We start from the raw sequence: 23,215 nt of genomic DNA, 5'->3' as shown, positions 1-23,215 counted from the left end.
ACATTATTGCCGGGAGCGGGTCAGGCCCTCCTGGCGTCCTAATGGTCCCCGCACAGGTTCTGGAGTGGACGGGGGCGGGGGGGAGTGTGGTGGGCAAGCACCTGGCTGTGTGACCCTGGCCGCGTGCCTTGACCCTTCTGAGCCCCAGATCCCTCATCCACGCGATGGGCGTGACAGCGTCAGCCTCTCCGGTGGTGGCTGTCATGTTACGAGGCATCCGGCGTTTAGGCTGGGACAGCTGCTTTGCTAGTACCTTTCCTGCGTTCGTCCCTTAATACTAACAACGCACATGATTTAAACAGCTTGAGGCCAAGGTCCGCATCCGACGCAGAGAAGCTGGGAGGTTCGGATTCCCCACAAAGACGCGCGAGCCCGCCCCGGCCGTGGCCTCACCTGATGAAAGGCCGGGACACCGCCAGCACCGTGCGGATGAACCAGGACGGGTGCACGATGATCAGCGACTTCAGGTTCTTCCGCAATCTGCGTGGGGAGGCAAAGCAAGCGAGCCCTGGGGAGGGAGGGGCTCCCGGCGGGCAGATCCAGGCTGGGGGCGGGCGGTCCGGAAGGCCGAGCCCCCTTTGCGGGGTTTGTGGGGGCCACGCCGACCTCTAGCCCCAGGTGTCACTTCATTCAGGGCCTGAGCTCTTGACTGCGTGGCCGCGCGGCCCATCCCCGAAAGATGTCCTGGGGCACCCTGGTTCTGACCCCCTGTTGTGGTCACGTTGAACTGCGTCCCCCCCCCCCCCCCCCCAGATTTGTATGTTGTAGTCCTAACCTCTTGGACCTCAGAACGGGGACATCGTTTAGAAAATAAGGTCATGGCCGACATAATTCTCTAAAAGTCACACCACGGCAGGATGGGACGTAATCCAATCACTGGTGTCCTTATAAAGAGGGGACGTTTGGACGCAGACACACGGGGAAAGGCCGCGTGACCACGACGGGGGCGGCGCGCCTCCAAGCTGGGGGGGGGTGCCAAGGACGGCCGGTGCCCCCCCCCCCCCCCCCAGGAGCCAGGAGACGCACGGAACAGACTCAGGAGCCGATCAAGTCTGTTCAACCGTCCGGTCTGAGGTCGTTTGTCCGACGGCCACGCCGCCTTCCGGGCGGGGGGTGGGGGGGGCCTCCGGGGTCCCCTGCTCCGCGGGGGTGAAAACCCCTCCCTCCCGGGCCCTTCCGCCCACGAACTCACCTCCTGTCGATCATCTGATAACACTTCTTTAGCCAGCCGATGCCAGGCATCCTCCGCCGGGGGGTGGCGCCGTTCAGGTAGACGATCATGTAGTCCTCGGCCACCAGCAGCTCCAGACTGCTGATGACGTACCTGGTCACGTGTGCGGAAGATGGGGGGCCCGGCAGGGGAGCCAGAGTTAGGAAGCCCCGCCCCCCGTCCGCGGGACGGGACGCCCCGTGGGCGCCTGCGCTCTTTGCTGCCGCCTGCCGTGCTGGGCCAGCCCCGCCTGCTCGGGGGTGCCTGGCACGCCTGCAGACCCCAGCCCACCCCAAGTTAGTGTCCGTGGGCCTAGGGATAGCAGGGGTCACCATTTCACTAAGCACTTATTAGGCACCAAGGGTTTTACGCGCACGACAGCATCTAGCGTCTCCGTTAATCCGGAGAGGGGGTCCCAACGGCCCCGGGAACGGCCGGGGAACGGGCACCCACAGTGGACGGCCCACCGCACCAGACGTTACGGGTCCGGGGTCCCGTCCCGGCCCGGTCTCTCCCTGAGCAACTTTAGAAAAACTTTTCTTTTTGTTTACTGTTATTATTATTTTTTTAAATGTCTGTTTATTTTGACAGAGAGAGAGAGCGAGCAGGGGAGGGGCAGAGAGGGAGGTGGACAGAGGGTCCAAAGTGGGCTCCACGCTGTGAGCGCGGAGCCCGACGTGGGGCTTGAACTCGTGAGCCGCGAGATCATGACCTGAGCCACCCCGGAGCCCCAGAAAACCTTTTCCTCTGTCTCAGCCTCTACTTCCCCACCTGAAGGTGGGGGGTGGGGAGAGGCTGGGCTCCCTGGATTCTGGGGCCCCTTCCTGCCCTGACCTCCCCCAGGTGCCTCCTCGCCCTCTGAACCACCGGGCACCCGGAGCCCCACCGAATCAGAAGGAAACCTCCATCATCACTAGAACAGAAATAGATCATGTTTACTGAGCTCTTTCTGTCACCTGCCAGCTGCGTTACTCCATCGTTATGAAGCTGCACCCCTGTGTCCTTGGGCGAGTGACTGAACCTGTCTGCGTGTTGGGGGCTGCACCTGTAGGAGGAGGTGTCCGCCCCACAGGGTTGCCCGGAGCGTGGACTGCGTTTCCACACGTGAAGCGCGTGGCCTCGCGGGCCGCCAAAGAGTAAACGCTCAGTAAGTGGGAGTGACGAGGGGTGGTCCCGGGAGCCTGGTCCAGCCCACGGGCTGGGGCTCTTGGAGCCATGGGCACGGGGCGCAGCGGGCGGGCGGGCCACTTACAGGAAGAGGTTCTCCATGATGTAGTGGTAGTCGGGGGAGCTGCTGTCCGGGAGGAAGCAGGCAGCGAACACAATGATGGCGTTGAGACCCTCGCCGTAGTACCCTGGGGAGAGGCGGCCAGTGAGTGGCTCGCGCTCCGAGCTGCCCCGGGCTCTACCCCGGGCTCCCACCCCCTCGCCAGCCAGCCCCTTCCTTCCCGGAGGGCACGGCTCTGAGTCATGGGAGCTCTTGGGGAGCCGGCAGACCCCTGATCGGCCTGCCTTTGATGGGGACACCGGGCTTAACGCCCCTGTGTCTCGGATGAAGAGACAGCTTCAGAGGGAGCCTCTGATGACCTCCGGTCGGCCCGGCTGGAGCCAGGGGGAGCTCGCGGGGTGCGGTCTCACCTCCGTGGGTCACTACCCTCATGTAGGGTCGGATCATGTGCAGGTCAATCCGGTGTTCTTGTTCTCCGATGATCACCGTCCGCCAGAGGCGCCCGTTGGTGGCACCGCCGTCCTCCACTGCGCCGTCCCCGAACAGATCTGCACTGTCACCGGGCATGTTCTTCGCGGCGGCCACCGGGGTGTCATCTGGAAGCCAGCCGGGGGTGGGGGTGGGGGAGGGAGCAGAAGGGACGTCTCAGTCCAGACGTTGGGTTCCAGCCTCCCGCCCCGGCCCCCTCTGCCTCTGCTGCCTGTGGACGCGTGACCCTCCTGCTTCCCCCGTGACCTTGCCCACGTGCTTCTCCCCGCCCAGAGGCCCTGCTCGTCCACTTCCCCCCCTCCCCCCGCTCTCCCTTCATGGCCCGGCTCAAATGCCACCTTCTCCAGAAAGCCTGGCTTCCTAGAGCACTCTGTGGGCTTGGGGCTCAGAGCCTGTGAACGTCTGTCTGCTTCATCAAACCGCGAGGGCGCTCAAGGGCACGGGCGCTCTCATTCTGTGCCCTCCTTGGAGACTGGCACACGGAGAGACGATGCAGCCTGGCACCGGGACCCCCTGCACGCTTGCCCAGCCCCTAGGGACGCACGCGGCTCTCCAGGGCCCGGTCCTCCTCCGCCTCCCATGTTTCATCCAGCCCTGACCCCTCCTTCCAGTGCGTCCCCTACCTCAGCCACCAGAGGCCCATCTAAAACCCCTCTGGGGCGACAGGAATAAACACAATGACGAGAGAATCCCACAAATCACCGCACACGTGTCGGGTGGCCTAGACGAAACGGCTAAATTCTAAGAAACGCGGGGCGCCTGGGTGGCTCAGTCGCTTAAGCGTCTGACTTCGGCTCAGGTCATGATCTCACGGTCTGTGAGTTCGAGCCCCGCGTCAGGCTCTGTGCTGACAGCTCAGAGCCTGGAGCCTGTTTCAGATTCTGTGTCTCCCTCTCTCTCTGCCCCTCCCCTGTTCACGCTCTGTCTCTGTCTCAAAAATAAATAAACGTTAAAAAAAAAAAATTAAATTCTAAGAAACGCACAAACCACCAGAACTGACTCAGGAAGAAATAGAAAAACGGGGTAGACCCGTGACGGCAGGGTGATTGGATCAGGGGTGGAAACTCCCTCCCTCCCTCCCTCCCTCCCTCCCTCCCGCCGCTGAGGGCCGGGTGGCTTCGAGGCCGAGTTCCAGCAAACAGCTAAAGAGGTAACGCTGATCCTTCCCCGTCTCAGCACTGCACACGTTCGGGGCGTCCCGGGTGGGCATCCTGGCCGCCCCACTCAGTGCCAGGAGCAGCCCCAGTGCGACGGCCCCAGACGTCCCCAGACGCGGCCCTGTGTCCCCTGGGACAGGACCACCCCTCGGGTGAGCCCCTCTGCCCCGTCCCAACATCTCACCTTGTTTCCCTCACAGCACTGAGCACCAGGGGCGATCAGCTTGTGCGTTTTGGCTTTGGTGCCTCGCATCTCTTTCTGGCGACCGTGCTTGGGGCCGGGCACTCCCTCTTCCTGCCACATCCCCGCCACCCGCCACCCGCCCCGCACCCCAGTCAAGATCTGCTCCCGAGTAAATGCTCCCCAGACAGCTGTGCAATGAGTTGGAGGCACTTCATTTCGGACGTGGTCACCTTTGAGAATCACGGGAGAGCCACGCCCCCTGGAAAAACCCTCAAGTCCTCAAGAAAAACGGGTGTGGGGTCGCAGCGGAGGAGGGACCCTCCCGGGGCTGTTCTGTGAGCCCTGGGTTGGAGCCCCGGTCCCAGCTGAGCCCGTGGGGAGCAGCCCTGGGCCTCACCTTCCCACTCCAGCTCATTGCCGTTTCCCAGAAACTCCAGCGAGTCGGTCTCGTCCGGGGTCTCGATGTCGTCCACGTTGATATCGAGGTCATCAGGGGTGTCCAGGAAGTCGTCAGACAGCAGGGAGCCCTCGCTCTGATCCAGCGAAATGTTGATCTCGGGGGCGACCAGTGTCTTCCGCTTACGATGAGCTCCGTTGAAGTTCAATGTGTTGGGAGGGGCTGTTTGGAAAACGGGAGAACAAAACACCTGTGGCTTCTTCCTCCTTGCTCCCCCTCCCCGGTTCCTGACCCGGCGAGAGGTCTGCCCCACCATGTGGTTGCAAGTCAGGCGACATCCCTTCCGGACAGGTTCATGCCGTGCCCTTGCCGCCTGGACGTCAAGGGCGGGCGCCTGGACCTCGCTGCTTCCCGGCTCTGTGACCCCCGCAGACGGAGCCTGACTTAATTTTACCGGCCGCTAGGTGAGACTCGCAACGGTGAGTCAGCTCAGGGTCACACGGATGGCCTGCCCGGCTCTAGACGGTGGGCCTGCCGACACCTGCGATCACTGTTGCCTTCCGGAGGGGGCTGGCAGAGGACGCCTACGTTCTGCTTTTCACCTCTCGGTGACGTTCACCTCCGTAATCGCTGAAGTTTACCGATCACGTCGCACGGGCCAGGCCCTCTTCGCAGCACCCCTCCCCCCCCCCAAAGCGTTTTCCTGTTTCGACTTTGCAATATCCGCACAAGGCGAGTTCTGTTATTGTCCCCTTTACCAGGTGAGCAAACTGAGGCACAGAGGGAACTCTCTGGAGCTGGTCAGAGTGGGTATGCCTCATGGTTTGAACTGCTTTTTCCTGAAGACTCTTAGCTGAAACTTTGGTCTCCTTGTATGAGGTGGTCTCCCCCCCCCCCCCCCCCCCCCGCCCCGGGCTGCCTCCAAGGGGTTAAAGCTGATCCGACAGCTAGCTGAGCAGGGCTAGCCCCTGATGGAGGTTGCCTTATGGGGGGGGGGAGGGGGTAAGCCCCCAGATGCCCCCGAGCCAGCTCAAGGGAGACAGGTTGTTCTTCCAGAGACCTTGGGAACTCTCCCCCAGAAGCGTCAGCGGACGGAATCATCGGTGGACAGTGAGGACAAAATAAATGAGCCAATAGGAGAGCCCTGCCCCTCTCTCGCCAGATGAAGACATTCATCGACACGTAATTCAACGGACAAGCTCCTTCCCCTTTTTGTCTTTGAATTTCTCCAGCCCTAAACCACGGGTCAGAGGTGACCGCCTCAGGACACACACTGGGATGTAAATGTGTGCTTTTGCAGAAAACGGTAAAAACAAAATAGCCATGGGGCACCTGGCGGGGGGCAGGGCTCAGTCGGCTAAGCGTCTGACTCTTGGTTTCGGCTCAGGTCCTGATCTCAGGGTTCGTGAGTTTGAGCCCCGTGTCGGGCTCCGTGCTGACAGCGTGGAGCCTGGGATTCTGTCTCTCTCTCTCTCTCTCTCTCTCTCTCTCTCTCTCTTTCTGCCCCTCCCCTACTTGCACTGTCCCTCCCTCTCTCTCTCTCTCTCAAAAATAAATAAAGAAAGAAAATCGAATAGAATTTTCACTAAAAAAAAAAAAAAATCTGATGGAATTTGTCCTGCCAAATTTCAGACTTGCTGGGACTGACGATCCCTTTCTTTCCTCCTGTTTCTGCTTTTCGGAATGAGGACATCTATCCCATGCCTGTCCCACCATCATATTTTGGAAGCAAATAACCTGCCGGGGTTTGCACGTGTTCACAGCTGAAGAGGAATTTTGCCCCGAGTCTTCTTCCTCGTATGGCCCTCAACTGATTAGATGAGACCCACTCATATTAGGGAATGCAATCTACTCTACTCAGTCTAGTCATTTAAATGGGAATCTCATTGAAAGAGTGACTCTCAATGGAAACCTCTAGAATAATGCTTGACCACATCTCTGGGTACTGTGGCCCAGCCAAGCGGACACATAAAATTGACCACCAAGTCTCTCCATCTCCTTAACTAAATGTCACTTGCGAAGTCCCTTTTGCCACGTGAGGGGACATTCACAGATTCCAGGATTAGGATCTGGATGTGCTTTGGGGGCTGTGATTCAACCAGTCACACCTAGGAAGAGGGGTATGGTTATCACACGCCTCTCGTTTTGCAGAGGTAGGAGACAGAGCTCCAACACAGTCAGGGGACTCGCCCAAGATCACCCTCTGGGGGTGACAACGACAGGCAGGGTCCATGTGCTCAGGTCAGAAGCAGGCCCAGTACTCTAGGGGGACCAACCATCCTGAGTGGCCCCAGAAAGCTGGGACGAGCTGGTCTTAGCTCTTACTGCTGTGTGACATCAGGGGCATGGCTGTCCCTCTCTGGTCAGTCTTTCCTCCGAAAGGGTAGGATGAGCTGTGATGAGCTGCATGGGGGAGATGCAGACAGAGTGGCCCCCCCCCCCAGCAAGACCACGTGAGGGGATGCCACTGAGGAGAACACATGTTCAGGACAGTTCCTCTGGCTGTCCTGGACCCCCCGTCCCCAAATTCTGGGGCTTTGGATCCTCAGAGCCGTGAGCCTTCCTGAGCGCTTCGGACAGCAGAGCCCTCCAGGGCTGACTTTGCGCCTGGCATCCCCTGGGCACTTAACACATGTCACCTCATTTAATCCTGGCAGTCCCCCTTCCGCGGGGAGCTCACGACCTGCATTTAATAATAAGGACTTGGAGGCACAGAGAGGCCGGGCAACCAGCTGAAGGATACACAGCAACACCACATGACTCGGCCGCGCATCTCCCCACCCCCCCCCCCCCAATGGTCGCTTTCCCTCCAGGCCTCGCGCAGAAGGCCCCCCTTCCCTGACGGTCCGCCTCGGACATTTCGACAGCTACGGCCTCAGGCAGAGCGGGACCTGGAAACAGCGTGCCCGTTTTTGCACCCGTGGAAACTTACAGGACGTGTCTTCCGTGGGGCTGCCAAGCGGGTCCATCCCTGTCTCTTCCGGGAGTGGCCTGCGGACCCAGCAGAGAGCAGGTATCAGTCACCAGAGCGCAGAGTGCAAACAAACAGCACGGACAAGACTGGGGGGGGGGGGGCGGTCTGGGGAGTCCCTGGGTGTCTTTTAAAGTAACGCCACCGACCATGCATTTGTGGCCCTTGATGCTTGGCCGGGCATGGATTTGCAAAACCAGGCGGTTTTTTCCTGGCAACGCCTGGACCGCTTTGGGGAGCTCAACGCCGGTGCATTGGACCCAGGCGCTCCGGCTCCTTTGCTCCCGGCGAAATACTCCATCCCGGGAGGCAGAAGGTCTGCAGAGAGCCCGGGGCTGCCAGAGGCCCTTGCTGCAGGGCGTGCTGACTCAGGGAAGTGCTAATTCACCTCTGCAACTCAGCAGTGTGGGCTCAGCCCAAAGGGGAGCCAGAGCCGTGGGGAGAGGAGGGCGATGGAATGCTTCCTCCTTTCCTTTTCAAAGCCCTTCGCTCCCTCTGTCTGTTCCTCTTCCTTTCCGTCTTCCTTTCCTGCCCCCCCTCCCCCCACTCACAGAACATCCAGGCGCAGTGGCGGGTCTGGGAGGGCAAGGAAGAACGGGAAGTTGCTTTGTGGTCATACAGGTCAAAGGTCAAACGAGCAGACACAAAGGAAATGAACGCAAATGAACGCGTGTGTCCACACAAACACCCACACTGCAGGGGCGCCTGGCGGGGGGGGGGGGGGGGTCAGTCAGTTAAGCGTGACTCTTCAGCTCAGGTCAGGATCTCACGGTTCGTAGGTTCGAGCCCTGGTGTCGGGCTCTATGCTGACAGCATGGAGCCTGCTTAGGATTCCCTCTCTCTCTCTCTCTCTCTCTCTCTCTCTGTCCCTCCCTCCACCAAAAAATAAATAAGCTTAAAAAAAAACCTACACCCCAGTGTGATACGATTCACAGTAGCCAAAAAGTGGAAACACGCCGTGTCCATGGATGGGTGAAGGGATATGTGTCCCTCACGCACTGGAAGGTCACTCGGCTGCGAGCAGGAGCGAGGCGCCCACACCCGCTGCCCCCCAGGAACGGACCCCGAACACACGACGCTCGGAGGGAACCAGACACGAGAGGCCACACAGGGTGTGAACCACGTGCGTGAAACGTCCAGAACGGGCCCGTCCACGGACGGGAAGGGGGCTCGTGGGGGCAGCTGATGAGGCCAGGGTTACTTTTTAGGGAGATGGAATGTTCTGGAACTTGATGAGGTGACGGTTGCACAGCGTTGTGAATGTGCCAGACGTCACTGAATTGCGCACGGAAAACCGTCGATCCTATGCTATGTGGAATTTTCCCTCAAAAGAAAACCACGCCTTGAAGAAGGACAGAAAGGGCAGACGGGGGCTGAAGAGTCAAGTCACACGCCTGCTCTCTCGGTCTTGTCTGTAGCTGCCACCCTTGCTCCCAACACGGGTGACTCCTGAATGAGTCCAGGAGAGACACCAGCCACCTGCCAGGTGACCCCCAACTGCAGACTTACGGCTGAGGCCCCACCTCTAGCCTTGTCCTGCCCACACAGCACTTAAAAGCATCTTAAATTTGCGGCCGAGTCAGAGACATGACACAAATATTTCGGGTTTCCGTCTTTTCTTCAATTACGGACCTGCCCTCCGTGAGTGGTAACAACCCCCCAGGAGCTGAATGTGGGCCCCTCCCGCTCACCTGGGGGCCGGACTTTTGCTCTGGTTCCGTTTCTCACGTGCACCTGCCCGCCCAGTTGCCCATCAACGTCCGAGGCGTCAAATCCTGGTCTAGACCGAGTCTGAACCCTCACTTACCCCATGGACAGGGCATTCGCTGTGTGCCGGGTTGGAATGTTCGCTACACGATCTTATTTCCTCCCCACAGCAACCCTCGGAGGCAGGTAGGAGCCCATTGCACAGGGGAGGAAACTGAGGCTGGCCCCACAGGCTGGAGTCAGAGAAACTACCCGGTGGCCAAGCTGATTCCAGTCATTGCCCTCTACTGCCCCCTTGTGCCTGGTCCGCACATGTGCACCGACCCCAGCGGGGGGTTTTGTGCAGCCCAGGATGTCCGGTTCTCATCAGGATGTGATTCAGCCTCCCAACCCTGGGCGGGTCCACATAAAGCCGACCTCGGCCCCTAACCTAGCAGAATGTGGCCCAGCTGCAGCCGCAATGTCAGGGTGGGGAAAGCATCCAGCTCCTTGGTGCAGACTGGGAAACTGAGGACCCGAGGGAGACTTTTCCTTCAGTTCACAAACGTACGTTAGGTGTCTGGGCTCCGGGCTGCAGCCACAGTCTCCGTGCTGCCCTGAAGGTTTCTGGTAGACGTGTTCGCGTCCAGCAGGTGGCGACTTTAAGTACGAGACCTCCCTCCACAATAGGGGTCTCACGCAAGGGAAAGGCATCGAGGTTTCCCCGGGGCAAGAAACCACCCTGACTTGACTTCTGCTCAGGTCATGATCTCGCGGCTCGTGAGATCAAGCCCCGCATCGGGCTCTGTGCTGACGGTGGGGAGCCTGCTTGGGATTCTCTCTCTCCCCCTCGCTCTCTGCCCCTCCTCTGCTCATGCTCGGTCTCTCTCAAAATAGATAAATGAAGTTAAAAAAATTATGTTATTTTATTTTATTTTATTTTTAATGTTTATTTTTGAGGGAGAGAGATCTCAAGCGGGAGAGGGGCAGAGAGAGAAGGGGAGACAGATTCCAAATCATTCTCAGCGCTGAAAGCATGGAGCCCAATTAGGGGCTTGAACTCCCAAATCGTGAGATCATGACCTGAGCCGAAGTCAGATGCTCAACCGACTGAGTCACCCAGGCGCCCCCCTAAAACTTGTTCAAATAAAATACGTACAAAATAAAATAGAAAATATACAATATGTTCTATACTTTATGTTACATGTAAAAACACACAATTATACATACGATTGTATGTAATTGCACATAACTGCGTATATAACACAAAACATACAATAGCATAATGTATTAATAAAGAATATGTAAATTAATGGGGTTTCTGGGTGGCTCAGTCGGTTATGCATCTGACTTTGGCTCAGGTCATGATCTCACGGTTTGTGGGTTCAGCCCCACGTCAGGCTCTGTGCTGACAGCTCAGAGCTTGGAGCCTGCTTCGGATTCTGTGTCTCCCTCTCCCTCTGTGCCTCCCCCACTCGCAGTCTGTCTGTCTGTCTCTCTCTCTCTCTCTCTCTCTAAAAATAAATAAATATTGAAAAATAAAAGAATATGTAAATTAATAAACATAGTAACACAAATATAACTTATATGTAAACCTACAATTCTATAATATGACATATTATATAATTGTCATAATATGATTTTAAATATATAATACGATTAGTAATACGTATCATACATGTAGAGAATGGAAAACTATTGGTTCTGTTTCTCTGCAGAACCCTGACTGATACAAGAGAGGAGAGATGTAAACACTGAGTAAACAAACAGTTGGAGGAAGCGGAAGGTGATACCTGCAACAAAGAAAATAAGAAAGAAGAGGGAGGAGGTGAGGCACAGTAGTGGCAGTCAAGGAAGGCCTCTTTGAGGAGGTGACTTTAAAAAAAAATATTTTTAATGTTTATGTTTGAAGGACAGCATGAGCAGGGGAGGGGCAGAGAGAGAGGGGGGACAGAGGATCCAAAGAGGGCTCTGCACCGACAGCGGCGAGCCTGATGTGGGGCTCGAACTCACGAACTGTGAGAGCAGGACCTGAGCTGAAGTTAGCGGCTCAACGGAGGGAGCCACCCAGGCGCCCCCAGGAGGGGACTTTTGTGTAGAGAGAAGACCGGGGGAAGGGCCTTCCATTTGGGCGGAGGCTCTGAGGCCGGAAGATACTTGGGGAGTCCTAGGAACAGACCAGAAAGCAGAGAACTTCTCCTGAGTTGGAGAAGCCGACTGAGCAGGACTCCAGGCTCCCCGGAGAAGAAGCCCGCTGTTTCCCAACAGGCCCCACCCCCGCCGGCCCACAGGGCTGCGGCTTTCAAGGCCAGGTGGAAGCCTGCTATTTCCCCAAGTCCCAGGAAGGGCTCATTTTGTGCAGAGCTGAAGCCTCTCGGGTAAACTCAGAGCGGACCCAATGGCTCCCGGAAGCACAGTGCTCGGTTACCTACAGTGGGCAAGCCACCTGCAAAGTGGGCTTTCTTTGATATGCAAGGTGCACAGTATGACTTTCATCTTTCTGTGCTGGGTTGAATTCTGTTCCCCTCCCCCAAAAGATAACTCAAGTCCTATCTCCCAGCACTTGGAACGTGACCTACTGGCAACAGGGCCATTGCAGATGTAATTAAGTTAAGAAAAGGTCAATTTAAAAAATAATCTTAAAAAGGGGCGGAGGGAGGCGCCTGGGTGGGTCAGTTAAGTGTCTGACTTCGGCTCAGGTCATGATCTTGCGGTGAGTGGGTTCGAGCCCTGCTTTGGGCTCTGTGCTGACAGCTCGGAGCCTGGAGCCTGCTTCGGATTCTCTCTCTCTCTCTCTCTCTCTCTCTCTGCCCCTCCCCTGCTCGAGGTCTGTCTCTCTCACTCTCAAAAATAAACATTAAAAAATTTTTTTAATAAAAAAAGAAGAGGCCATACTTGATTAAGGTGTCCGTCAGTCCAGTGAGTGTTGTCCTTATGGGAAAAGGGGAATTTGGACACAGACGCAGGATGTGTGAGGATGTGGCAGAGACGGGAGAGATGTGTCCATAAGCCAGGGATCAACCAGGGTTGCTGGCCACACCAGAAGCTGGGAGAGGTGGGAAGGAGTCTCCCCTTCAGGGGCAGCAGGGCCCTGCTCACACCTTGATTTTGGATTTCTGGACTCCAGAAGTGTGAAAGCATACATCTCTATTGTCTGAGGCCACCCAATATGGCCATCATGCCAAGGCCTTCCTTGCCCCAGTGCCTTTGCACATCTCACTCCTCTGTCTAGAGTAAATTTGCTTAGCCTTTAAGGCTGGTTCAGTGTCCTCCAGGAGGTTCTGACTGAGTCTGGCCTCTACCCCACCCTGCACTCTGCCCCAGAGCCCACCATGAGCACTCAGTCCGTGGTACGTGTGCTAATCGCTTGCTTCCTGGGCAGACTGTGAGCCGTTGAAGGGGAGGAAGTGCCTCTTCCTATCTTGCTTTGGTGAGTCACAGGCCAGCCCTCAAAGAAGTGGCTTGTGGAAGGACAGGGGGAAGGAAGGCACATCACATGAGTCAGAGAGGCACAACCCAGAAGGCCTGTCAACCTGATGCAGCTCTACCCTCAGATTCCAGCCTCAGGGTTGAGGTTTCTCACGATGTGAAACAAGAGAACTGGGAATAAACTTTGACCATGCCTCCTGCTCCCCCCTCCCCCGCGCCCCGCCCAACCTGTGCTCCAGGGGCATCAAACTTGGGCACTGCTTGCCTCAGTCTCCCTTCAGGGGCTTTTCCAGTCTCTGTTTCTGCCTGACCAAGGCCGCTTCTGGTGCGTGGCAACCACAGAATCTCTTTCCGGGTAGAGGCATGCTTTTCTGATAGCCATATGACACCCGCAAAGCTCAAGCAAGGGAACCAGAGGGGATACTTCTGTGGGGCCTAAAAAATTATTTCTTGGCAACTTTGGTGGTTCTTAGATGCCCAGACAAATAAATGTACCCTTTTTCCTTCTCTGCAATTTCCAACACCTCTGTCCCTTCCTGTCACTCCTGTCTCCCCCAGCACCATTGTCTCCGGGAGGGTCACAAGGCCTGGGGTGGTAAGCAGAACCATGGACAGCAGCACCACAGCCGCCCTCCCCCCGCCCCCCCAGCAGCCTGACTCCACCCTAGCAGCCCTGACTCCACCCCCAGCAGTGCCGACTCCACCCCCAGCAGCCTGACTCCACCCAAAGCAGCCTAGGCTCCACCCCCAGCAGCCTGACTCCACCCAAAGCAGCCTAGGCTCCACCCCCAGCAGCCCAACTCCACCCCCAGCAGCCTGACTCCACCCAAAGCAGCCTAGACTCCACCCCCAGCAGTGCCGACTCCACCCCCAGCAGTCCAACTCCACCCTAGCAGCCCTGACTCCACCCCTCAGTAGTCAGCTGTGTTTTTGCAGACTGAATTGTGTCTCCCCTGCCTCCCTCACCCCTGCCAATTCAAACATCTAAGGACCAACCGTCAATACGGCTGTTTTTGGAGATGGGGCGTTTAAGAAGCAATGAAGGTGAACTGAGGTCCTTCGGGGCCTTGATCCCATCGGGCGTGGCCGTATAAGAAGGAGGAGAGACAGGAGCAATCTCTCCACACGCATGCACAGAGGAAAGGCTACATGAGGACACAAGAAGGTGGCTGTCTACAAGCCAGGGAGTGAGCCCTCACCGAACGAACCCATGGATCTAACTTCCAGCCTCCAGGGAAGGGAGGAAGTGTCTGTGATATTCTGTCTGGCAGCCCAAGCTGACTGAGACAGAGGAGGAAACTAGAAGAGACGAGCCCAGCGTGGAGAAGGGCGGGGCTGAGGACGGCAGAAATGCTCCAGCCGGTCAGGGCCCAGGGCTCCTGCACACATCTTTTGGGACCTGCTGAGGTGTGTGCAACACAAAATTAGCTCTGTGCGTGTGCTGGGCTGAGGCAGAGAGAGACAGAGGAGGAAGGGAGAGACAGAGAGACACAGAGAGAGGGGAGAGACACAGGAGGGAAGGAGGGAGGTGGGAGGGAATGATAAAGCAAAAGGAGTGAAATGTTAGTTGGCAAATCTGGGCAAAGGTTTACAGTTAGGACTTGGACCACCCTTGTAATCTTTCCTCAAAGTCTGAGACGACATCAGAATAAAAAGTTACAAAGCAACAGAACCCATAGCCACTTGCTTGTGGAGGGAAAGGCGGGCTGAGATGCCAGTCAGACGCCTATCCCTGCACCTGCCTCTTCTGACCTGTGAGGCTCTGGTCAAGATCCCCCTTAGCTTTTCTTCTGCCCCTCAACCTGCCTCCACTGGCCTCAGGGCCTTTGCACATACTGCTCTCGGAGCTTGGAATACTCAGGACCCACCCAGAGTCTCCTTCCCCTGTTCGTCTCTCTTCCTCCTTCACAGCTCGGGGCCAGCACCCTCTCCAGCCTCCCCAATCTCTCCAACCTGGTCAGACCCCACCTGGGCACTCTCCAAGTACCATGAACCCAGCTGCAACTTTACGTTGGGTTGTGAAGTTTATGAGGGAATGGCCTGCCCCAGAGGAAAGGCCCCATGAAGGCATCTGTCTTGTTCTCTACGTGTCCCGAGTGTTTCGCCCAGGGCCTGGCATACAGCTGGTGCATATCATTATAGAGAACGAATGGAGAAATAGGGCAGAGAGAGCTACATCATCTCTGGGCTGCCCTTTGGATCCTTAAGAACCTGCAGAAGGGCGGGAGACAAGGAAGATGCTACAAGGTCATGGCAGCGGGAGGGGCTGTGGGCACAGGGCAAGCACTCTGACACCCTGGGGAGGCTGGAAGACGCCCCCGGGAAGGGGACCACTGGGCTGGAAGGAACAGAACTGCGGGTTGTCTGGCACCAGACAGAGGTGCTTATGTGGAGACGCGGCTGGGTGCCGAAGGAAGGAGCTGCACTCACTCCTCCCATGGCGGGGAAGGCAGAAGCCTTGGCAAAGGGCTGGCTCACGTCCCGGGGCGGCACAGCAGGGCTACTGTGCCGCAGACACTGGGCTACTGAAAAGGGACAGCGACCCTCTGCAGCTGGGAGAAACTCACTTAAAAGTCATAGTTGCAGCTGCCCCGTTTTGTCTCAACAAGGGGCTTGGGAGAGGGGGTGTCTTTTAAAAGATCAGGGCGGGGGGCGTGCGAGTGAACGAGATACGACAAAGAAGCGTCCAGGGTGGGGGCAATGTATTTGGGCAGCCCTCGTCGTCTAGAGGGCCCATCCCGGCCGCCTTGCCCTGCGCGCCTCAGAGAATTCTTCCAGCAACTCTGTGAGTGAGGCATTATCGACCCGATTCACAGACAGGACAACTGAGGCACAAGGAAGCCCTCGGCACCCTCAGCGACGGGGATCCTCTTTTCTAGGGTGAGCACCCTCCCTCCTTCGTCTGTTCCTTTCCAGACAGTTATATAACGAGCTCTTGGACAGCATCCCCTGGGGCAAAACCCTCGCACTAAAGGAGGGCAGAGATGCACTTTGTGTCCAGCCATCGGATTAGGGGAGCCTGTGCCGACCCGTGTTTTCTCTTACCCAACACCACCCAGCAGAGCAAAGAGAGGGACACAGGCCTGGTGGCTCATGCGTCCTGGCAGTGGAGGCCCACGCTTCCTTCCTACCCGGTTTCTTATTCCCACCAGTGGCCGTCACCCGCTCAGCCGGTGTGTCCTGAGTGCCGACTGTATAGCAGAGTCTGTCTTTGTGCTGCCGGACGACAGCGATCCAACCAAAGGCCCCAGCTCTCGCGGGGCTCCATTTGGTGGGGGGGAAACATACCACACACGAGATACGCATGGACAATATTTAGGGTATTAGGCACACCGCAGGGTCTCCTGGGGCTGCTGTGACAAATGACCACACACTTAGGGGCTTAAAACGACAACAGATTCATTCTCTTTTGATTCTAGAGGCCAGAAGTGAGTCTGAAGTCGGTTTCACTGGGCGGCAGGCAAGGTGTGGGCAGGCCTGGCTCCTTCCGGAAGCTCTAAGGGAGAATCTGCTTTTGTCCCCTTTCCGGCTTCTAGAGGTGCTCCTCCCCCTTGGCTCGTGGTCCCTCCCTCCTGTGACACCAATCTGTCACTTCCGTCGCCTCTGCCCCTACCCCCGAGTCGAGTCTCCTGCCTCCTCTCAGAAGGACCCTGGGATGATATGGAGGGCTCAACTGGATAATTCAAGGTCATCTCCCTCTTTTCAGATCCTTGGCCTAAACACGTGCAAAGTGTCTTTGCCCCAGAGGGGCACATTTTCAGAGTCCAGGGATTAGGACACGGACATCTTTGGGGTCCACTGCAGGGATTTTAAGCAGGGCTAGGGCAAGATGCCTCCGGCTGCCACAGGTAAAAACACACCCTCACCCGGATTCGTGGGAACACCCGTAAGAATATTAATCGTCCACGAGGCAGTTGTAGAAGAATGTTTGGAATTCCTAAAATAGCATGGGAATGGGAGCTTTGCGCTGCTGTGGTGGGGCGGGGGGGGGGGGGGGGGGAATCCATCTTAAATAATTTGGCAAGTATTCATTATGTGCCCGGCGTCCCCCAAGCCCCACCTCAGAGAGGCGGTGGGCACCCACCCCACCCCCGCCTCGCCCCCAGCCAGGGCTGACGCAGAAATGGGGAAGCTGTACCTGGGAAGGCCTTCGTCCTGCCATTCTTCCTTCGCGTCCACGTTTTCCATCCGGAGCGTAGCTTCAGTGGTCCCCATGGGAACAGAGGAGAGGCCCGCTGGCTTGAAGCAGAGCTGAGTCCTGAAGGAGAGCCACGTGGAGGTTTTACTGGACAGTCATCGTAATAACAACCACCCCCCCACCCACGTGTGGCACCTCGGATCAATAAGAGTGTTGGATCCACTATTATATTGAATCGTCACCCAGCCCCATGACGCAGGTGAGAAAACAGAGGTGTAGAGGGCTGATGACATCCACGTAGGTCTGGAGTTGGAACCCAGGTGAGAGCTGAGCCCCCAGATATAAGCCCCCTTTGCTTCGAAGCTCCAAAGTCCATGCTCCTTAGGGCTCATCATCCCTCCCTTACCTTGGACTTAAACTGGGCAGCAATAAATCCAATTAAAATCATTTATACTCAAGTGTTAGTGACTGATATACTTAAGCTTCCTTGCTGGGACCGACACTTTCAAACCCTACCTCTATCTTCTCCAGGCTACCTGCCTTGCCTCTCTGTCCCCGAATAAAGAAGCAAATCCTGACAACCTGCTGGGGCCAACGAAGGCAGTGTGGAAAGAGACTGGGGCTGGAAGTCGGGATCATGATTCTTATCAAGCACAAAGCTCAAGTTTTGTTTTTATTGTTCTGAGGAGCTGGGGCAGGATGGCGGACAGCATGCTAGACGGTGCCTTAAGAGCTGGGCTGTCTGGAGCGGTCAGAGGTGCAGAATGAGGCAGAATTGGGGTCCACCCTGAGGCATGCAGGACTCCGCCACTCACCCCTCCCAGCCTCAGTTTCCCCATCTCCAAATTAAAGAGCTGGACTAGAAATCGTCTTTACAATACCTTTGGGGCATAACCTTCCAGGATCCTGTAACTCAGTCAACACCATGGGTTCTGTGCCTTTAAACCAGTGGCTTTCAACTGGGGATAATTTTGCCCTGCCCCTCCCTGCCAAGGGACGCTTGGCAAGTCTGGAGGCATTTTTGGTTGTCACAACGTGGGGAGGGGGCTCCTGGCCTTAAGGGGGTGAGGGTCAGGGATGCTGCTCAACACCGTTCGGCGCGTGTGCAAGTTGGGCCCCCAGGACCGAGAATGATCCAGCCCCGAAGTCCACGGATCTGAGATTGAGAAACCCTGTCTTAATCGCATGCTTGCGGAAGGTCTCCGGGCAGGGTTTGACAGTCCTTATAGAGGGCCCGCTGCGTCTTTGCATCCCATCCTCCAAGCACCTCCTGGGTTGTTAGTCTCGCACGCCAACACCAAAGGCCCCTGCCCCCAGCCCCTCACCCTTCCAGATGCCACGGCGGCCCCTCGGCAGAGCTGGTGCATGGCTAACGGTTTGGGTGGGTCATCTGAAGCCCCTGGAGGTGGGGTCTGCATTTGGGGTTGTGGGACAGAGACGAGGACCCAGAGGGAGCCTGGGCCAGGAGAAGGCCAGGCAGGGGGGAGGGGTGGCTGGCTAAAATTAGACACCCTCCCCGCCCCCACCAACACACACTTGGGAAACAGTGTCCCACCGGATTCTTGTCGCTGCTCTGAATGTCGTCATCCATTCATGGAGGAGGGACAGTAAGACGCAGTACGCCAAAAAAAAAAAAAAAAAAAAAAAAAAAAAAAAGAAAGAAAAACCTCTTCCTGATGCCTGGGGTGATAACCACCACCCAGGACCTGACTGCAAGGGGAAGTTCTGGTCAATGGAAATTCATTTCCTTTCGGAAGACAGGGGTGTCTGCCTGGTTTTCCTCACCCCAAGCGGGGCGTGACCTCAGCCCCCCCGAAGGACGCCCCCCAATCCCACCCACAGCGGAGGCGCTGGACCCAGGCAGGCCGGGGCCACAACCCTGTACAGGTGGCGTGTGGGTCCTGCGCGCTCCTGTTCTAAGATCCTGACTTCACTCTGAGGGAAAATGAGGCAAAGTGAGGGGCAGCCCAGAGGTGTGCCTTTGCGCTGGGGCGCTGAGTCCTCAGTGCATGGCGTCCAGGTGCAGACAGAGGGGGAGGGATCCGTCTTCAACCTTCTCCCTGCCTCCCCGCCCCGTAGGCGAGCCTCCGTGTACACATCCATCAAGTCTGTCTGTCTCTGTCTCTCTTTCCAAATCCGCTCACGGTGTTATAAATAGACAATGCACAGAGGTGGGGCGTGTACATTTGGGTCTCTTAGGAAGCGTCCCAGAGAGAGGCTGAGGGTTTTATCAGCCTAATCTCCAAGCGCGTCCCGAAAATGGTGCATCCCCCTGCCTTCCAGGTGAGCGGTGGGCACGGAAGGCGGGCTCTGGGTGTATATGCCCGCGGCTGCTTTCCCTCGGCTTCGGGAGACAGGGCTGTGCTACCGTGCAGAGAACCCCAAGACCGTGGGTCCCGGCTCCCAGCCGCCCCACCTGCCCGGAGGGCGTTTGCAACAGCGGATGTCTCCGCACAGGCAAACGTGCCCGGGCAGGGCCGGGACGAAGAGAAAGGAGACTCACCTCCGCGGCCTCTGCGGGTTACGCGCAGACAAAGGCGAGCCCCGCGCCGACGCAGCCGGACATCCCTCGCCTTCCGAGTGCGGTCCCTGGGCCTTCAGAGCATCCGAGGAAGGTGCGCGCAGCGGCGGACTGTGCACGCAAGGAAGGTCACCCGGAGCAACGTGGCGGCGCAGACGGGGGGCGCTTTTGTCCGGAGGTGGGGAACGGACGCAGTTCGCAGTCAGCCGGCTGCCCCTCGCCCCGCTGCGAGCGCGCCCCCTCACCGGCACCGGCGCCCGGCCGTGCCTCCGAGGTGTTTTCTTCCTGCCAGCTCGCAGCTGGCGGAGGCTCGGCTGCCTTAAGACAGTTAATTATGCTGCTTTTGTGTGCAGGGTGGGTGGGTGGGGGCAGGGCTGACCGAAAAGCACAGCCCCCTGCCAGAATCCGGTGCTCTCCATTGGCTGAACGGGGAGTGTTTCCAAGGGCCTCACCGGGGGCAGAAGCGGAAATGATTTCCTGATGGCGCATCACGGATTTAAAAACAAAACAAGGAGCAAACAAACAAACAAACAAACAAACACAGGACGGCGGTGGCCTCATTCCTTAGATTAGGAAGGAGGGAGGGAAAGCGTCCCGAGGACCACAGTACGTGGGGCCCCCAGCCGTGTGCCAAGGACCCGGCCGCGTGCTGGGGAGGCAGAATCTTCCCGGCCACGCTTGCTCGGGCCACCGATGGAAAGGCGCCCCCTACAGTTGTGCGCTCAGCGGCCCTGCCCTGGAGGACTCCAGCCTGACAGTATAATAGTATCACGAGTTGCAGCTTCTGAAATTAGAAGGAGGTTTGGACCCTGGCTAGGCGGCTGCCTAGCCGGGAGAGACACGACCGCGTAAGTGACCTTCGCTGCTGGGCCTCAGTTTCCTCACCTGTGAAATGGGAACATCGTGGTACTGGCGTTTCGGCATTCAATGAGATCGTGTAGGAGAGCGCTTAGCACGGTGCCTGAGAACGCTTTGCTACGTTTCTCGCCCTTGCTGTTTCGGGTTTTAGACCTGTAGCAGAGGCCGAATGGTGGTCCCCACAAGATATGGCAGCTCTTATCCTGACCCCTGGAACTTGGGAATATGACCTGATTTGGAAAAAGGGCCTTTGCAGGCAGAATTGAGGATCCAGTACTCTCATTTTGAGATGAGATCATCTGGATTGAGGATAAATCCCAGAGCCAAAGCCAAGTGTCTTTACCTCTGCAAACCAAGGAGAACCAAGGATTGCCAGCAACCACCCGAAGCTGGGCAGGCATGGAATGCATTCTCCCTCACCGCCTCCAGAAGGAACCGACCTTCATTTTTGACGTCTGGGCTCCGGAACTGTGAGAGAATTTTGATTTCTATTGTCGTAAGCCTCTTGGCTTGTGGTGCTTTGTTACAGCAGTCCCAGAAAACGAACACACCCTGAGTAGCAACCAATGCCCATTACTCTGCCCTGCCTCCCTTAATCACTGCAGTGGCTTTCCACCCGTTTTGTGAACACATCAAGTTCATCCCCACCACGGGGCCTTTGAACATGCTGTTCCCTCTGCCAGGAATGCTCTTCCAGAAGAGGTTCACATTATTCAGGTGCCAGCTCAGGAGTAGTCTCCTCAGAGAGGCCTTCCCTAACCACCCCTACTTTGCCCCCCAATTCATCACCCCATTCCATTGCCCAGTCTGATTTTTTTTTTTTTTTCAGTACATACATTAGTATAATTGCTGGGTCATACACTGAGGAGCCTGACTTTTCCCCCACAGCACTTACCACTATTTGAAACTGCCTACTTATTTTTTGTTTGTTTGTTTATTCTCTGACTCCCTAGCTAGAATGTAAAATTCAAGATAAATGAGACTTGGGTGGTCTTGTACCCTGCTGTGTTCTCTGCAGAGGTCAGCAGCACCTCACACAAAGGGGAGGTCCAGGAGATGCAGGTAGAACGTGTTGATGTCGGCTCCCCCCGCCCCGTGGATACCAGACAACACTCTACTCACCTTGCTGCCAAACTCACTGCATCAGGGTCTGTGCCCCTCCAAGCCAAAGGCGGAAAGGCACTGCCCCACAGCAGGGGATGACAGCCTGGAGCCTGAAGCTCGAGATCCATCGGACTTTATGCGCCCTGGCTGGAGGAAGTGGAGCCCTGGGAAGAGACGCGTGTGTTAATTCAGTGGGAAATCCAGGCCAGTCCTCGTGCTGGGCACTGGGGTCTAGCGTGTGAATAAGAAAGACTTCGCTTTTGTCGAACTCCCATTTGGAGAAACAGATGGGCAAAGGAGTCTGGGCTGATTTAGAGACATCTTTGAAGCAGAGTGGCTTGGGGGAGGGTGCATGGGAAGACGTTCAGGGGCAGAGGGTGGGCAGTGACGATGTGAGGTGGGCCCTGAGAAGTGAGTAGGAGTTGGATGGATGAAGGCGCTGGAGAAAAACAATCTGGGCAGAACGGCGTTTGCAAAGCGACCTCCCCTCCCTCACGAGAGCGCGCGGGGAGCTGTCCGCGGTGCTGTGGCCGCCGCCAAAGAGCCGGCGCGTGAACCCAGCTCGCCTGGTTTACTTTTCACCGTGGTTAAAACACACATACAGAACATAAAGCTTGCCATTCCGATAATTTTTAAGCGTGAAATTCAGTGGCATCAATTACATTCACCATGTGCAACCATCACCACAATCCATCTCCGGAACTTTTCCATCTTCCCAAACTGAAACTCTGTCCCCATTAAATACGAACTCACCTTCCCCGTTAGCCATTCCTCCATAAGGTAAGCTTTTTGACATCAGAGATGTTGCACTTTGTCACTGCTATCTCTCAGATCCCTAGCCAGTGGTTCTCACGGTGGGGCGGGGATTCTGTCCCCCGTGGGAGGTTTGGTGATGTCTGGGAACGTTTTTGGTTTTCATGACTTGGGGAACGGAGATGGTACTGGCATTGGGTGTGTGAGACCGGAGATGCTGCTCAGCACCCTACAAGGCACATGACAACTCCCCATGACAGAGAATTACCTGGCCCCAAACATCACCAGAGTGGGGTGAGAATAACACCCGAAACGTAGTCAGATGCCATTATACTGAATCGAGGCAATGAAATTGCTAACGCTCCGGGGCGCCTGGGTGGCTCAGTTGGTTAAGCGTCCAACTTCAGCTCAGGTCACCATCTCGCGGTTTGTGGGTTTGAGCCCCGCGCTGGGTTCTGTGCTGACAGCTCGGAGCCTGGAGCCTGCTTCGGATTCTGTCTCTCTCTCTCTCTCTGTTCCTCCCCCACTTGTGCTCTGTCTCTGTCTCTCAAAAATAAATAAAAATGTAAAAAAAAAAATTAAAACGTTAAAAAAATTGCTAACGCTCCTTGAGTGTCATTTTCCTGATTTGCAAAGGGGATTGATTAATCACGGACATTCGATCCTCATTATTAGTTGTTTCCGTATTTGTGAATTGCCTACTGGCTGAAATTTATTGGTAACATTTGTGACACTCAAATCAATACTCATGGTGCCTTCCGGGTCATTTGCAGACAAGGAAGTGCGATGAAAAATTCGAGTGCTGGTTGTACATGTTCCCAGGTGAGTTCGAACAAGGCACCGTTTTGCCTTCTGATTCCAGCCCAGATTGTAAACTGCCCATTTCGGGATTTATTTAGCACCATGAGTTTTGTGCTTTACGTTGGTGGTTTTGCTGTTTATAGTGGCCCCCGTGCATGGTCCTGAAGGGCTGTCTAGCGTTTCCAAGCACAAGAAGGTCGGGGTCCACCTTGCGGTGAAAATAAGAGTGTTAGTTAAGCTTCATTCAGGCATGAGTTACAGTGCTGTTGGCTGTTCATGATCAGTAATG

The 23,215-nt window shown here is 56.5% G+C and overlaps 1 protein-coding gene across 2 annotated transcripts in view; it reads right to left on the bottom strand.

Annotated features, from left to right (window-relative positions):
- The window catches only part of ATCAY (ATCAY kinesin light chain interacting caytaxin), a 29,286-nt gene extending 9,546 nt beyond the window's left edge, over positions 1–19,740 (bottom strand). The window contains exons 1-8 of one of the 2 annotated variants that reach the window (XM_045491508.1): positions 19,393–19,740; positions 16,890–17,009; positions 7,598–7,656; positions 4,666–4,887; positions 2,849–3,034; positions 2,463–2,565; positions 1,193–1,324; positions 394–480 (exon numbers count right to left, since the gene is read on the bottom strand). In XM_045491508.1, coding sequence (XP_045347464.1) covers positions 394–480; positions 1,193–1,324; positions 2,463–2,565; positions 2,849–3,034; positions 4,666–4,887; positions 7,598–7,656; positions 16,890–16,966 — 866 coding nt within the window. In that variant the 5' untranslated portion in view covers positions 16,967–17,009; positions 19,393–19,740. The remainder of the gene's footprint in view (positions 1–393; positions 481–1,192; positions 1,325–2,462; positions 2,566–2,848; positions 3,035–4,665; positions 4,888–7,597; positions 7,657–16,889; positions 17,010–19,392) is intronic. The other variant, XM_045491507.1, reaches the window with a different exon arrangement.
- Between the last annotated feature and the right edge of the window lie 3,475 nt (positions 19,741–23,215).

The sequence above is a fragment of the Leopardus geoffroyi genome, chromosome A2, assembly GCF_018350155.1.
Source record: "Leopardus geoffroyi isolate Oge1 chromosome A2, O.geoffroyi_Oge1_pat1.0, whole genome shotgun sequence".
Lineage (NCBI taxonomy): Eukaryota > Metazoa > Chordata > Mammalia > Carnivora > Felidae > Leopardus > Leopardus geoffroyi.
The sequence above is the reverse complement of the archived record's forward strand: the minus strand, read 5'-3'. Positions and strand labels throughout refer to the sequence as shown.